Genomic DNA, 13,783 nt, shown 5'->3' on the forward strand with positions numbered 1-13,783 from the left:
GGGGGTGCCTTACACAATTTTGGCTTTGATATACTCTATAAAGTCTAATAACAGTAGTCCGTGGCAATTGGTGCTTTAAAGGAGTGGTGTGGCGTTTAACATTTATTCACTAAATAACACACATTACAAAGTTCTACAACTTTGTAATGCGTGTTATTTAAAAGAATGGCCCCCTTCCCCTTGTTTCCCCCAACTCGGAAGTGTGGTGCATTATACTCACCGATCTCAGCCGCCATCTTGGGTTGACGACGTCATCTTCGGGAGGCCAGCCGGACCGCTCCAGTCGCCCCCCTCTGCCGCGTCATCAGTTGCTCAGCCGCGGTTGGCTAAGCATAACTGTGCTCAGCCAATCACAGCTGAGCAGCTGATTACCTGGCAAAGGGGGGGCCGGCATGAAGGACGGCTGGAGCGGTTCGGCAAGCCTCCCGAAGATGACTTTGTCGACCCAAGATGGCGGCCAGGGTCGACAGCAATGGAGTAAGTATAATGCACCACACTTCTGGGGTGGGGGGGAACAAGGGGAAGGGGGCCATTTACTTAAATAACACACATTACAAAGTTGTAAACCTTTGTAATGTGTGTTACTTTTTTTTTTTAATCAGTTTTTATTCAGCTTTTTCAAACATACAAAGTAATACATAAGACCAGGGCCGGATTAAGGTTGGTGGAGGCCCTGGGCAACAATTTTGTTGGGGCCCTCCCCATTTTCTTCCCCCACAAATAAACCATAAAGCAATCTATATAGGTGGCTGATTACTGTAGGGGACTTAGCACCTACCCCTCCTCACTCCTGGTTGTATGGCTCAGCATCCTCCTCTGTTCTGCATATGATGGTCCCTAGAGGCTGCAGTCCAGAGGAAGATGCCAGGCCCTAGAAACAGGATAGGGAAGGGGTGAGCATTGCTGTGGGTTCCCACTTAATTCAATGCGAGAACACAGCACTTAAGTACTTTCTGTGCTCTCTTGCCCACTGTGTTAGCCACCACAGCAGCATATGCAGTTGTGAATCGCAGGCAGAACCTGGACTTGCAAGTCCCATCTTCAGTTCCCAACCATATAAACTACCTGAAGCAGTAAAGAGCACCCAGTAAGTAAAGTATTAAAGGTTGTGTAGAATCTATAGCACACAAGCTATATATCATACACTGCACACAGGCTATATACCATACACTGCACACAGGCTGTATATCATACACTGCACACAGGCTATATATAATAGGCTGCACACAGGCTATATACCATACACTGCACACAGGCTATATATCATACACTGCACACAGGCTAAATACCATACACTGCACACAGGCTAAATACCATACACTGCACACAGGCTATATAGCATACACTTCACACAGGCTATATATCATACACTGCACACAGGCTACATGTGATATGCTGCACACAGGCACTATACATGCCCCTATAGTATATATCCCTGCTCTGATGTGCCAATTCAAAAGAAAGCCTCATACTCACTTGATCTGGGCAGATGACAGGTCTTCTCTCCTCTGGCTCTTCTCTGTTCCTTCAGCCTGAAAGCCACTGTGACAGATCATCCAGCATGCTTCAAGATGTCGCATCCCTGCTGGAGAGATCAGGTTTCCTTGCTGAGGTCCCACACTGTCCTCTCCTCAGTGAGGGGGAGGGGCGAGGGGGGAGTGAGGACCTCAGCAGGAGACATCTACCCGGAAGCTTGACAGGAAGAATCCATTCAAAGACCCACCAGGGGGAGTCTGAGCCTGCCAGGAGGGAGATTCTTACAAAGGATTAACCCTACAACTCCCTCCCTTCCTGGACAGCATGCAGTGTGGCCAGTGCTGTGTCCAGGTAGGGTTTCCACATGCTTTTTGAGCATGGGACTGGCTCCCAGACACCACTTCCAGGTTTGGGCTGGTGGAGGCCCCCTAGTGGTGGAGGCCCCTGGGCACGTGCCCCTGGTGCCCTCCCTTTAATCCGGCCCTGCATAAGACATATGTCTAAGACATATTCTAAATAAGACATTTAGAAGAGTAATACAGTGATACTCCAAAAATTACAGTCATGTATTGTGAGCATGTCTTCAGATTCCGTAATGTGTGTTATTTAGTGAATAAATGTTAAACGCCGCAGTACCCCTTTATCCAATGTGCTGTGTTTTCCTGCAAAGAATTGCTGACATGACATGTACACTTTTGCAAGTACCAAATAACTTTCTACTGCAAATGTATACCGTGAGGAAACAGTCGTATGGTAGTAATGGGCAAAAAGATTAAGTACAGAATGGAAAAACTGAATATGATTCATGCTAAATATTTCATGACTAGTGATTATATTTATCGATGAACTTGAAAAAGAAGTTACAGTAGCTGGTACCAGGGAGTACACCAACTAATAGATTTTTAATTTTTCTTTACTTGACTGACCAAACGTTACTACCATCTGATGAATAAATAATATCACCATACAGTAGTAGTGGAGATTTGTTCTCCTAAATATTTTTAAAGTATATTTTTATTGTCAGTGGGAATATAGGGGTTAACACCCTGTTCTATGTTGGTCTAAGATAGTTAGTGGTTTAATAACTGGTGTCCAGTGTTTTATATACCCTTTCATCCAGCCATCCCTCAGAGTTGTGACTTTAAGCCTCTAGTCAAATAGTCGCTATAATAGGAGCTTGAGAAGTTTGCATAACAACCCTTCCTACTTATAGGGTTGGCACTATGAGCAGACATACCCCTTTCTTTGACTAATATAGCCCTAATAGTTATTACCCATAACACTGTACTGTAACTCCTCTTAACATAACCTGCTAACGTTAGTACATGCAAAAATACTATAGTTTAGCTGTACCTGCAAACTGGCCGATCAGCCTCATAAACGCAGATGCCATCATTTTTACAGCCATAGTTATCACAGGCCCCTGTGGGTCCAGATGTTTGTGATGTTGTTATTGCTCCTGATCCTGTCGTTGTCCCTGGCGCTACCGATGGTTTCCCTGAGGATATTATTGTTGTTCCTGTCCTCGATGAAGTTGTTGTTCTAGTCCCTGTTGTCGTTGTAGTTGTTGTTCTAGTCCCTGTTGTCGTTGTAGTTGTTGTTCTTGTCCCTGATGTTGTAGTTGTTGTTATTCTTGTGTCCACTGTTGTTGGTGTTCTCGTCCCTGTTGTTGTCGTTGTAGTTATTATTGGTAGAGTAGTAGAGGGAGGTATTGGTTGAGTGGTATTTAGATACGTCACATCTGGCAAAATATGAAAACATTAGTGCATTTGTATTAGTAAGTATGCTGGGCTTTGAGAATGGAAGTTAAATGTATTTATGTGTTAATAAATATTTTTTGTCTGTCCCCCACATTACTATAATGTCTTTTGAGGTGAGGGGGGGTTCAATATTTCTTACTTCAATTGTACATGTGTGTTTTTTTGGTTGTCATTTTTTAGCTGTGTTTTCCTTTTACAAACAAACTGATATATTGACCATGTAATTCAAGGTTATAAGAGAAAAACCATAACACATCCAGAGTGTTTTGAGAAAAGAGCCATCGGCCCCCAAAATCACACACCCAACGTAAAGAAAAGCAACATAAAAAGCATTGTTAGCAGCAGATTTTATACTTCTCTCTTAACTTCCAGTAAAGGGGTTATCCCTAGATAACCCTAGTCACTTTCTTCCAAAAACAGCACCACACCTGTCAGGTTAGGTGTGGTATTCCAATTTAGCTACATACATGTCAAAAAATCGTGGATAACCCTTTTGGCCAAAATAGGTTTATCTTTTATCAATCAAAAGTACCAATTAACCAACAAAAATAAAATACAGAGTTAAAATAAATAATAAATAAATAATATAGAGAGGTTTTCTTTTTTCTTAGCATCATTAACTGCATTGAACTATGTTATGTGAACCAGTCCTAAGCCAGTTAAGTCTTCATTTTAGTTATAACTGAGGTAAATTATTGATATTTATAGTTTTAGCAATTTTTTTTTAAGTTAATCTTTATTACAATTCAAAATAACAAAAAACCCAACCCAGCTAAGGAACCCCACTCTCTTGAACAAATAGACAAACCCCTTTAGTGAGCATATGGTTGAATAGTTGAAAAGGATAAAGAATGTAAATATGTAATGCTTCGTGATTTTAGAGCAAGGGACAACACATATCCTGCTTAACAAAAAGGAAGATAATAAGAATAGTAAAGGTCAGTTAAGTTACTCATATTATGACTCCTCAATCAGTTTACTATTGTTCACTACTGTATAAGACAAAACACCCTGAAAATATTTAATTAAAAAAATCCAACATTTACACAAAGTTTATCAAAACTGGTGTAAAGAAGAATTGCCTTAGTTGCCCCTAGCAACCAATCAGATTCCACTTTTCATTCCTTACAGGCTCTTTGAAAGATGAAAAGTGGAATCTGATTGGTTGCTAGGGGCGACTAAGACAATTCTACTTTACGCCAGTTTGATAAATCTCCCCCCTAGTTTTAAAAGTATGTGCCATCCACAATTCCAAGGGGAAATGGACATTTGTCAATACTTTACTTTCATTGTAGTAGTTGTTACTCTCTAGTGTCAATATTCATTTAAAATCCAAAAAATTGAACAAAGATCAATTAAAAAACAAAAAGTAAAGTACAAACAAATACTGCTGCCTATTGAGTGTTTCTATTGTCAGCATAATCCTATCAAGTCCAATCCTTTATTGAGTAGATACAACCTGGCATAACCACCATAAGTTCCCACAATGTTTTTTTATGGCCATTTTGCAGAATTTGTTGTGCCGCATTTTGATGCCAAAATGAGCAGGTGTATAATTCTGTGCCTGCTGTATGGCCTGTTTCAGTGGGGCAATTCGGGGGAGGAGATTAATAAATGTCCCCCAAACTGACCAATTGCAACTAACATACCCATAATGCACACATTGCACAAAATCAGAAAGCAAATGTGGAAGCATACTTCATGGTTCTGTATATACATATCAATGTTAAAATCAATGTGCAATCCATTAGGCATGCATGTTGCACGTTTTAAAATCCAGAAGGCTTCTTTTACAAATCAAAAACATTACCAGTCGTCATCTAAAAAAAAAATCTCAATATTATAGAAGCAAAATCGATAACATCTCTATTAAAGAAGAAGTCCAGCGAAAAGTATTGTATTGCCCCCCAAAAGTTATATAAATCACCAATATACACTTATTATGGGAAATGGTTATAAAGTGCTTTTTTCCCTGGACTTAATATTGCATCATGGCTTCACTTCCTGGATAACATGGTGATGTCACTTCCTGGATAACATGGTGATGTCACAACCTGACTCAGAGCTGGACAGGCTGTGGCTGCTGGAGAGGATGATGGCAGAGGGACACTGAGGGACACAGGGCACTGGAGGGACACTGAGCATCCCTCTGCCATCATTCTCTCCAGCAGCCCGTACAGCTCTGGGAGTTGGGTCGTGACATCACCATGTTATCCAGGAAGTGAAGCCCTGATGTAGTAGTAGTGCAGGAAAAAAAACACTGTATAAGCATTTCCCATAATAAATGTATATTGGTGATTTGTATAGCTTTTGGGGGGCAATATAATACTTTAATAAAAATTTTGACTAGACTTCTCCTTTAAGGGGTGCTCACACAGTCTGGCTTTTTTGTATGATACATTGATCCTTCTTTTTAAATTGCAATTTATCTGTGATGCCTGTTGCAATTTTATGAAGGATTGAAGGATGAAGGACACTAAAGAACTGTTCTGGTCAGAAGAGTGGATGAGCTGTTCCTTTATGACTCTATGATTCATTAAAGGGTGTTACTAGTTGTGGATTGGATAGTGCCTGCTCTGGGTGCCTGGAAAAGCTGGATCCAGTTCTCGAAAACTTCTCCCAGGACTGTATCTAGCTTTTTAAGGCACCTGTAGCGTAGTGAATAATAATAATAATAATAATCAAAAGGAGCAGCCTGAATGTGATGTGTAAGAAAGCACATCACTTTGTTTCTGCTGTAGATTCGCTCTTCTGTAGTTGTGTGTGCATATATGGTAGGCAATACATTTAAATGTGCTGTCATGTCATACTCACCCTCCACTGATAACAACATAAAAGCATCTCCACCTTTAAGATAATCTCTGCTTAGAACTCTGTCATGTGTGATATATGCTGTGGTTCCAAGTCCTGGTCCACGGAAATACTGCGTTCCATTAGGAAAGGTAGCAGGAGAGCCCACAAGCTCAGGTTTATCCCAGAAATATTTATTACCTGCGATAAAAAAAGAAATACAATGTGAGTTCTTTGTTCCAGTGTTCCAATTAAATCATTATTTGAAATATATGTTTATTTGTTTTACTTTTTTTTTTAATTACTTTCTTAGGAAACTTGGCTTGTACAATATACTTTAACACTAATGTATTGCAGTGCAGTTTACTGTTCTCCTAGTAGAACCTTGGAGGTCTTCAGTATAACTTATCTGCCATGACAACCATGTGGCACCCTGCAGTCTTTGGAAAGTGAGGTAAACTTGATTGGAACATGGCTTCTAACCACCTAGATACTGTGGTCGCCTTTAACTGTGGCAATCTAGATGGCTGGGACTGGTTGGGACTGGCCACTGACAGCCGCTGGGGCTGCACAGAAAATAATAAACTGCCTATTCTTACCTACCATGGTCCCCTGGGTCCTTCTGTCATGTCTTCAGTCCCCCACTGCACGCTCTTGCCGCTACTTGCTTAACTAACTCGTCTTGACAGTGACAGCCCAGTCAGCTAATCACTGGCAGCGGTGCTGTCCCGCCCCAGATAGTAAGCAGGTTATCGCAAGTCTGTCTCAGAATTAGCGGTCACAGCGTTTAGTAGGACACTGGAAGATGTGGCAGGAGGACCCCCGAAGTAGAATGGTAGGTGAAAATAGACTGTTTTATTATGTTATGTACAGCCCTAGCAATATATTCAAAAATATGAATGGCTGGAGGACCCATTATGACTGTTGTTTGCAGTAATTCAAATGGAACCATTATTGCTTACTTCCTGGGGATCTTTGTTTGTTATATGGTTTACAATTTTAAGTAATATTTTATATAACATTTATCCTTAGATATAATAGTACATCAGTATTAGTCCAACATTATATGAGTATGAAATTACATTGATTCGCTTACGCTCTTGTTATAAAATAAAACAAAAACTGAGAATCCTAATCTCTGTAGTTATCATGTTCACATACATGTATACATTCGGATTCAGTTGTAAACCTGGAATATTTCTTGTAGTACAACTCACCTGTCATGCGATCGGGATCTGTTGTAATGCTCCTCAGGTTTGACATGCGCTTTCGGATATCTGGGTGTTGATCCATGAGAGTCATGGCTGCCTGTCTGAGAGAACATGGCCATTGTAGGCCGTCGTCATTCTCTCCAGAGATTAGATGGAAATAGATCCCTAGGTCATAAAGCTTTTCTCCTGAACTGTTGGCTTTAAGTTGTACTTGAAAAGCATAACCATCATTAGAATAGAAGCGGGGGCTGAAAAGACTTGTGTTTTCACTGTTCAGCTGGTTAGTGAAGTTTCTGATGTGCCAGATATGATGTGGGCACTTTGCCTCTGATACATTGATGTCATCAACTGAAATTCCTCCATTAGAGCTTCCATTGCCTTTGACTCCTTCGAAGACTATGCGGAACTTGTTATTCATGGATAAAGAGACGTGATACAGCTGCCAGTAATCTGCTGGCTGACCTGACCAAAAAAAAAAAAACAATCACTAAATAATTTTATTAATAGTTATTATCCTGTAGCCATTCTGGATCCAACTTGTATGTAAGTCATAATATACAGATGGAGGCTATACTGTACAAACAATTCCATTTTCGTATGGCGACATATGGAAGTTTTTACGCAAATGCAAAATCAGCAAGAAAAAAAACATTGGTAAGTATTTTCCTTACCACCACTTCTACTACTTAAAGTAAGTTATCACAAAATTACCATTTCAAATCAACATATTTTAACATTTTTTGAAAGTGGCCTTAAAGGGGTATTCTGGTTTTATAAAAAAAAAACACACTACTGCCTCCAAGGGCTTTAAAAAAAAATGTCAAAATCTTCACCTGCTCTAAGCTATGTAGGTTTTTTTTCCCCAGTGTTTTATTTCCATCAGTACACCATCAATATTAGATACCTGGGGAACATTTATTAAGACTGGCATATGGAGAAATAAAGCCCCACTCCATTTACTAATAGGCAGACGGCACTCTACCTTCTCTGGAGTAGGTGTAGATTCCTGCTGTGGTGTATACCTGTTTCATGCATAAACCATGACAAATTAGGTCCAGGCCACCGGGCCACACACCCTGCCTACTAATTAGGTGTATGGGACTTATGCCTGGCGTATGCCACAGAAAAGGAAAAGAATCTGTGCCTTTTCCATGATAAATACTAGGGACAAACATTGATAAATGTGCCCCTTGACCTTTATAAAAAGAATGTGGCTTTAGATGTGCCACCAGGCACCATAAAAATGCACCAAAAGACTTCCACAAAATGCTAGTGCGGTTAAAGGCATGTAATAGCTGGTCTAAACTAGGACTAGTCAGTCTATTGGTGTTCAAACTTGACAATTGCACTCTCTACAAACAGATCATTTGGTGGAGAGAATGTTGAATTTTTACCACCCAAGACATAAGCCGCCACCAGAGAAAACATGAACGTTTGGCCATGTTGGATGTTTATGTGTATGAGGAGGTTGGGAGAAATAACTGTCAGATGGACCATTTACAGCGGCAAAATGGAAAAATGCCTCATAGGAAATGTGGAGCAAGTCAGATATACGGTGTATATATATACTGTATATATATATATATATAGTTGACCTCCTCGTTTTTTAGTGTAGCATGCTATTAAAAATATTACTAAAAAAGTTCTTTCTTCTTTGCTGAAATACTTTGGCCAGATGTTTGTTGGAAATCAACAGCGAGCAAGGTAAAAACTTCCAGAACCAGTGTGAAGGAAGCCTACTGAATACAACAGCATTATATAAGAATATAACCTTTGTCATTTGCTCATAAAAATCACAGAGCACAGCTGGGTTACATATGTGTTCATGGAAGTCATATGTATCTGTAATAAACTGGTAAACAGTGATAACGTTTTGTGTCATTCAAGGACATGTGGGATTAAAGGACATTGTATATGGGATTATATATTATAGGAATTGGTTCTCTTGGGTATAGGCATGTTTTAATAGGTGTATTTTTTACATGGCTGTTGATGGCCTACATCCAATGTCTGATAAGAAGGGGAGCACAGTTAAGGCCCTATTCCACGGAACGATTATCGGCCGTATTCGGCCGATATCGGCCGCTATGGACGATAATCTTCCCGTGGAATAGAGTAAAATGATCAGCCGACATCGTTCATGTCGGCTGATCGTTGCAGTCGCTTGTTTTTCAACATGTTGAAAAACAAGCGACTGATATAGCAGCGATCTGCTGCCGTCGCTCCGTTGAATAGTAGCGTCGGCATAAGACGCTGCTATATCCTATGGGCTGCCCGGACGATCAGAGATCACCCGGGCAGCCAATCACACACCCCCCCCCCCCCCCCGCAGCTCCCCGCCGGCCCTCCCGCACTCACCCGCTCGCTGCTGCTGCGTTGAATAGCAGCGGCAGCGAGCGGGGAACGAGGAGCAAACGAGAGCTGACAGCGCTCGTTTGCTCCTCTATGATGACCCGTGGAATAGGGCCATTAGCACCCTTGCCCTGCAGCTGTTTAGCAGAGCAGTGAAGTCTCCATATGAATGGACCATTCACTGTATATTGATGGTAGCTATTCTGCAGTAACCTAGTGCCACCACTACACAATGGGCAGAGCCAAGGCTTTCACTTTGTTCATTGAATATATGCTAGAATCATGGCTCTGCTAAACAGCTGATCAGCAGGGGTGCCGGTCGTTGGTAACATGCTGATCAGACATTGATGGCCAACCTTATATTAGGAATATCACAACTGTTCTTGCTTGTTAACACTAAAAAAAATCACTTACCATGGACAGTGGTTATAAAGTTCAATGTGCCATTTGGAAAATCCTCTGTGTATTCTCTGACCCAGATGTTGAGTTGGTCGCTTTCATGTCCATTGTGGTAATAAAAGAATTCCAAGCACTGAAATCCTCGCTTTGGGTAATAAAGTCGGCTTTCGAGCAGTGCCATATCTCCAGCATTTAGTGTTTGTGTGTTAAAATGCATAAAATGACCGCTATCTGTAGGAAACGGATTGAAAACATTTATTTGTTGGAATTTTACATATCATAGCTTTTGGAAAAAGGGGGGGATTTATCAACCAAATACACTTTTTATGGTATTATGTGCAGTAAAGGTTCATCTTTGTAATACAGAACTTCACATCCCCTGCAGATGTGGACATAAAGGGGAACTTTCAGCAGGTTAGACAAATCTAAGCTGCTGATAGCCCCCTATTGTGCAGGAGGCACCGAGGATTATGGTATATCTCTTACATTCATCCTCGGCACCATTCCTGGGCAGTTAGTCTTTTACTTCTCGGTCCAGTAAGACTCTTTGGAGCAGTGGGGCACCATTGCGAGCACTGCCCAGCCCCTATAGCTCCAATCCTCCTTGGACGACCCTCCCTTCCCATGATTATCAATGGAGCAAGCCAGATCAGTGCTATTGGGGTGGGGCAGTGCTCCTAACAGTGCCCCAGTGCTCCAAGCAGTCTTACTGGACTAAGGAGTAAATGACTAACAGCATGGGAACAGCGCTGAGGATGAAGGTAAGACACATACCTTCATCCTTGGCGCCTCCTGCGCAATAGGGGGCTATCAATGATTTAGATTCATGATAGTTTCCCTTTAAGGTTATGTTCACACACAGTAAAATGATAGAAGGGCACATTCTATACAGAAAAAACTGTCAAATAATAAACATGCTTATTATTTACATCCTGGTTTTGTAAAAAATTTTTTAAAAAGCCAGTTTTTTTTCACCTATTCACATACCTGTTCACATGTTTTATTTTTACTCAATATTACAGCTGCATTTTAGTATTATTTTACTAAAAGCCTAAAATTTTTCCGACTGCCTACAGCATCCCTTACAGAGTTCTGAAAGCTTACTACATATTGTATGTACTGAACTATTGATGGAAAAATCCAAATGCAAATAGCTTTGGTTTTCTGCTCAACTTGGCTTTCGGCAACATGGAAATATATAACTAGTAATTGTATACATATAAGCAGTTCATCAATAGATTCATCAGCTTTTTTCTTACATGGTGTGGGATTTAATCTGGTGTATTTTGTGCTGAATGTAAAATGCTTTGGCAGCCCTTAAACCATTGACTTGACTGATCTTATGAGACCTGTGTGTGTATTTGTCTATATAGAGCACTGCTATATAACAAGAGTCTTGAGTTCATATTAAGTCAGTCATAAAGTCAAATACAGCCGCAATAACTCACATTATAAGATAAGAAGGTGCTTACCTTTACAATCTCCCATGTTACTGTGATCATTACTGGGACCATTAGGTGCTTGAAGAACATGGTGCCAATCGTCACTATCTCCTGTACCTTGTATCATTCCACAGATGTTGTTGTACTCAAAATCACATGTGTCCAAGAAAGTGATGGATGTAGCTATAGAGTAAAGGTGCAATAAAGTTAGTGCTGTGTCATATCACCCATAAAATGCGAGCACATGTTTGCCCCATAGTCATTACACTGTATAGTATACAGCTGTCATTTATAAAATGTAATCGCTTAAAGCGAATGTACCAGTTCAAGTAGTCAATTTTTTTTTCATCATCTGGTTGGCACAGAAGCGAAGATCCCAGTGGTGCAGTACACTTTTCAAAATGAAGAAACCAGTGACGATTTGGGGAAACTGGCAGTGTTTTGAAAAATGGACTGCCCCACTGAGATCTCCGTGCCAACACTGACCAGGTAGGGGGGAAAAATTCACTACCACTGGTACATTCACTATAAATTGAAAGATCTGGGCTCTTAAAACTAGAAGCCCATCCTCTTGATAGACATCAATATTAGATTGATAGGGGGGGGTTCTGTCGGAGCTGTTTGAAGAGAGTGTAATGCTTTAGTGAGCACTGCGGTCTCTTAATTTCATAGTAGCTGTGTGCTTTCGCTTTTAACCTGAAAACAAGGCCAAACCCTTCTATTTGGGATTTGGACGGAATTCCAGAGTCTTGTTGTGCTCACAAATGGCATTTTTGTTGTACTTTTTGCACTGATTTTTCCCATTGGAATTAATTTAGCATTTTCTGAAAAATAGAGACATTTTTGCAATGATTTTGGTGAAATCATGGTAAAATGTACCTATTTGCTCAATTTGTGGCAAACTCACTGTGAAACGCAAAAAAAATGCAACAAAAACTTGAGGTGTAAACATTATCTAAGCCTAAAGACCTGCTTAGATAATGAGGCAGGGTTGTAGGCTCAATTGCATCAGTCCTAAAAGCAGGGGGCCAATATTACGTCGGATATCAAAGTTGGGTCCCTGAGAATGCTTCTGGGTTGTGCAGTTCTCTGTAAATTACAGAATATTTGAATCTGTGCAAGTCTTTCCTGAATCACTTTGTTTTATGTTCTTGTCCTTGTTCCTCATTCCCTGTTTGGGTTATTCTGTTGATTGCTATTAGGTTGTTGCCATTTTGCTTGTTTTCCTTTATTGCAAGTTTTAATGTTATTGCTTTTGCTTAGTTTTGTTTCTCTAAGGAGCCTGTTTGTTGTTTCTGTAGACATACTTTATAGCCTAGGGCTATTGCAGAAATATTGCATTGGTAGTAGGTTTATTGATGTTTGGTGTTAGCATAGAGTGCAGGGAAAGATCTAGGGAAAGATTAGGAAGCATTATCTAGGGCAAATCCTGCTATTTTTCCCTGTTTGTCATCTTGTGATTCATTCCTGGCTGCCATCATTATCATTCTGTTACATGTTGTTTTGTTTTTTTTGAAAGATATTTTTGCCATTAACCTAGAGAATAGTGTATGCAAAGATCTCTCTCTACTCCTGTCTAGTTTGTATTGAGCTATAAACATTATGTTAATATAGTGTGGTTTATAGCTGCCCAAATATATCACTAATCAGAAACACCATCGAAAGACACTTATGCCAACTTTAATTATTCACATACTACCGGTATGTAGACATGATATGATAGGAGCTATGCCTGCTGTATGGTTGTTACAGAGAATGTGAAAAAAATAACAATAAAATGGACAGCGCAATGAACCTTCAAATGAGATGTTGTATTCCATATATTGTATAATTGTATATTTTATAATGGTTGAGAAGTTTTAGACCCATACTTATCCTATGGCTACAAACTTACCGCAGTTGTACAACCGATTGAGCTTTGATAGATCGTAGTCACTGAAATCTATTCTTTGTCCAATGACGTCACTGAAGGCTTCTATGCGGGTTACAATAGTTGGTTCGGTGCCAATCTGGAAGGCAGTCTTACTGTAGTGCATAACTGAAGTGTAGTCATATGGGACATTTAAGGAATTGGACCGTGTGTCATTGTATTTATTGAAATTTCCTTCTCTTCCTGTTAAAATAAAATAATATAATGGTCATTTAATAAACATATTACCATTGAGTTACCATCACCAGGTTACAAAGAGGTTTATGAATCTCCACTTGTACTGCTGAAGGATTTTGCCAGCACTCTGCAGTGGCTTTACGTTGGCGCTTACCACTGCGCAGTGCCAGATCAGTTCTTATGAGGAGGTGAGGCAGCCTGCCTCTTAAGGCCCTATTACAGGAAGCGATTATCGGTTTAATTCAG

The 13,783-nt window shown here is 40.3% G+C and overlaps 1 protein-coding gene across 1 annotated transcript in view; it reads right to left on the minus strand.

The window, feature by feature from the left end:
- The window catches only part of LOC138783217 (meprin A subunit beta-like), a 32,771-nt gene that overhangs the window by 4,966 nt on the left and 14,022 nt on the right, over positions 1-13,783 (minus strand). The window contains exons 8-13 of the mRNA XM_069957658.1: positions 13,325-13,543; positions 11,461-11,613; positions 10,004-10,219; positions 7,244-7,699; positions 6,051-6,227; positions 2,830-3,217 (exon numbers count right to left, since the gene is read on the minus strand). Coding sequence (XP_069813759.1) covers positions 2,830-3,217; positions 6,051-6,227; positions 7,244-7,699; positions 10,004-10,219; positions 11,461-11,613; positions 13,325-13,543 — 1,609 coding nt within the window. The remainder of the gene's footprint in view (positions 1-2,829; positions 3,218-6,050; positions 6,228-7,243; positions 7,700-10,003; positions 10,220-11,460; positions 11,614-13,324; positions 13,544-13,783) is intronic.

The sequence above is a fragment of the Dendropsophus ebraccatus genome, chromosome 2 (assembly GCF_027789765.1).
Source record: "Dendropsophus ebraccatus isolate aDenEbr1 chromosome 2, aDenEbr1.pat, whole genome shotgun sequence".
In the NCBI taxonomy this organism is placed as follows: domain Eukaryota; kingdom Metazoa; phylum Chordata; class Amphibia; order Anura; family Hylidae; genus Dendropsophus; species Dendropsophus ebraccatus.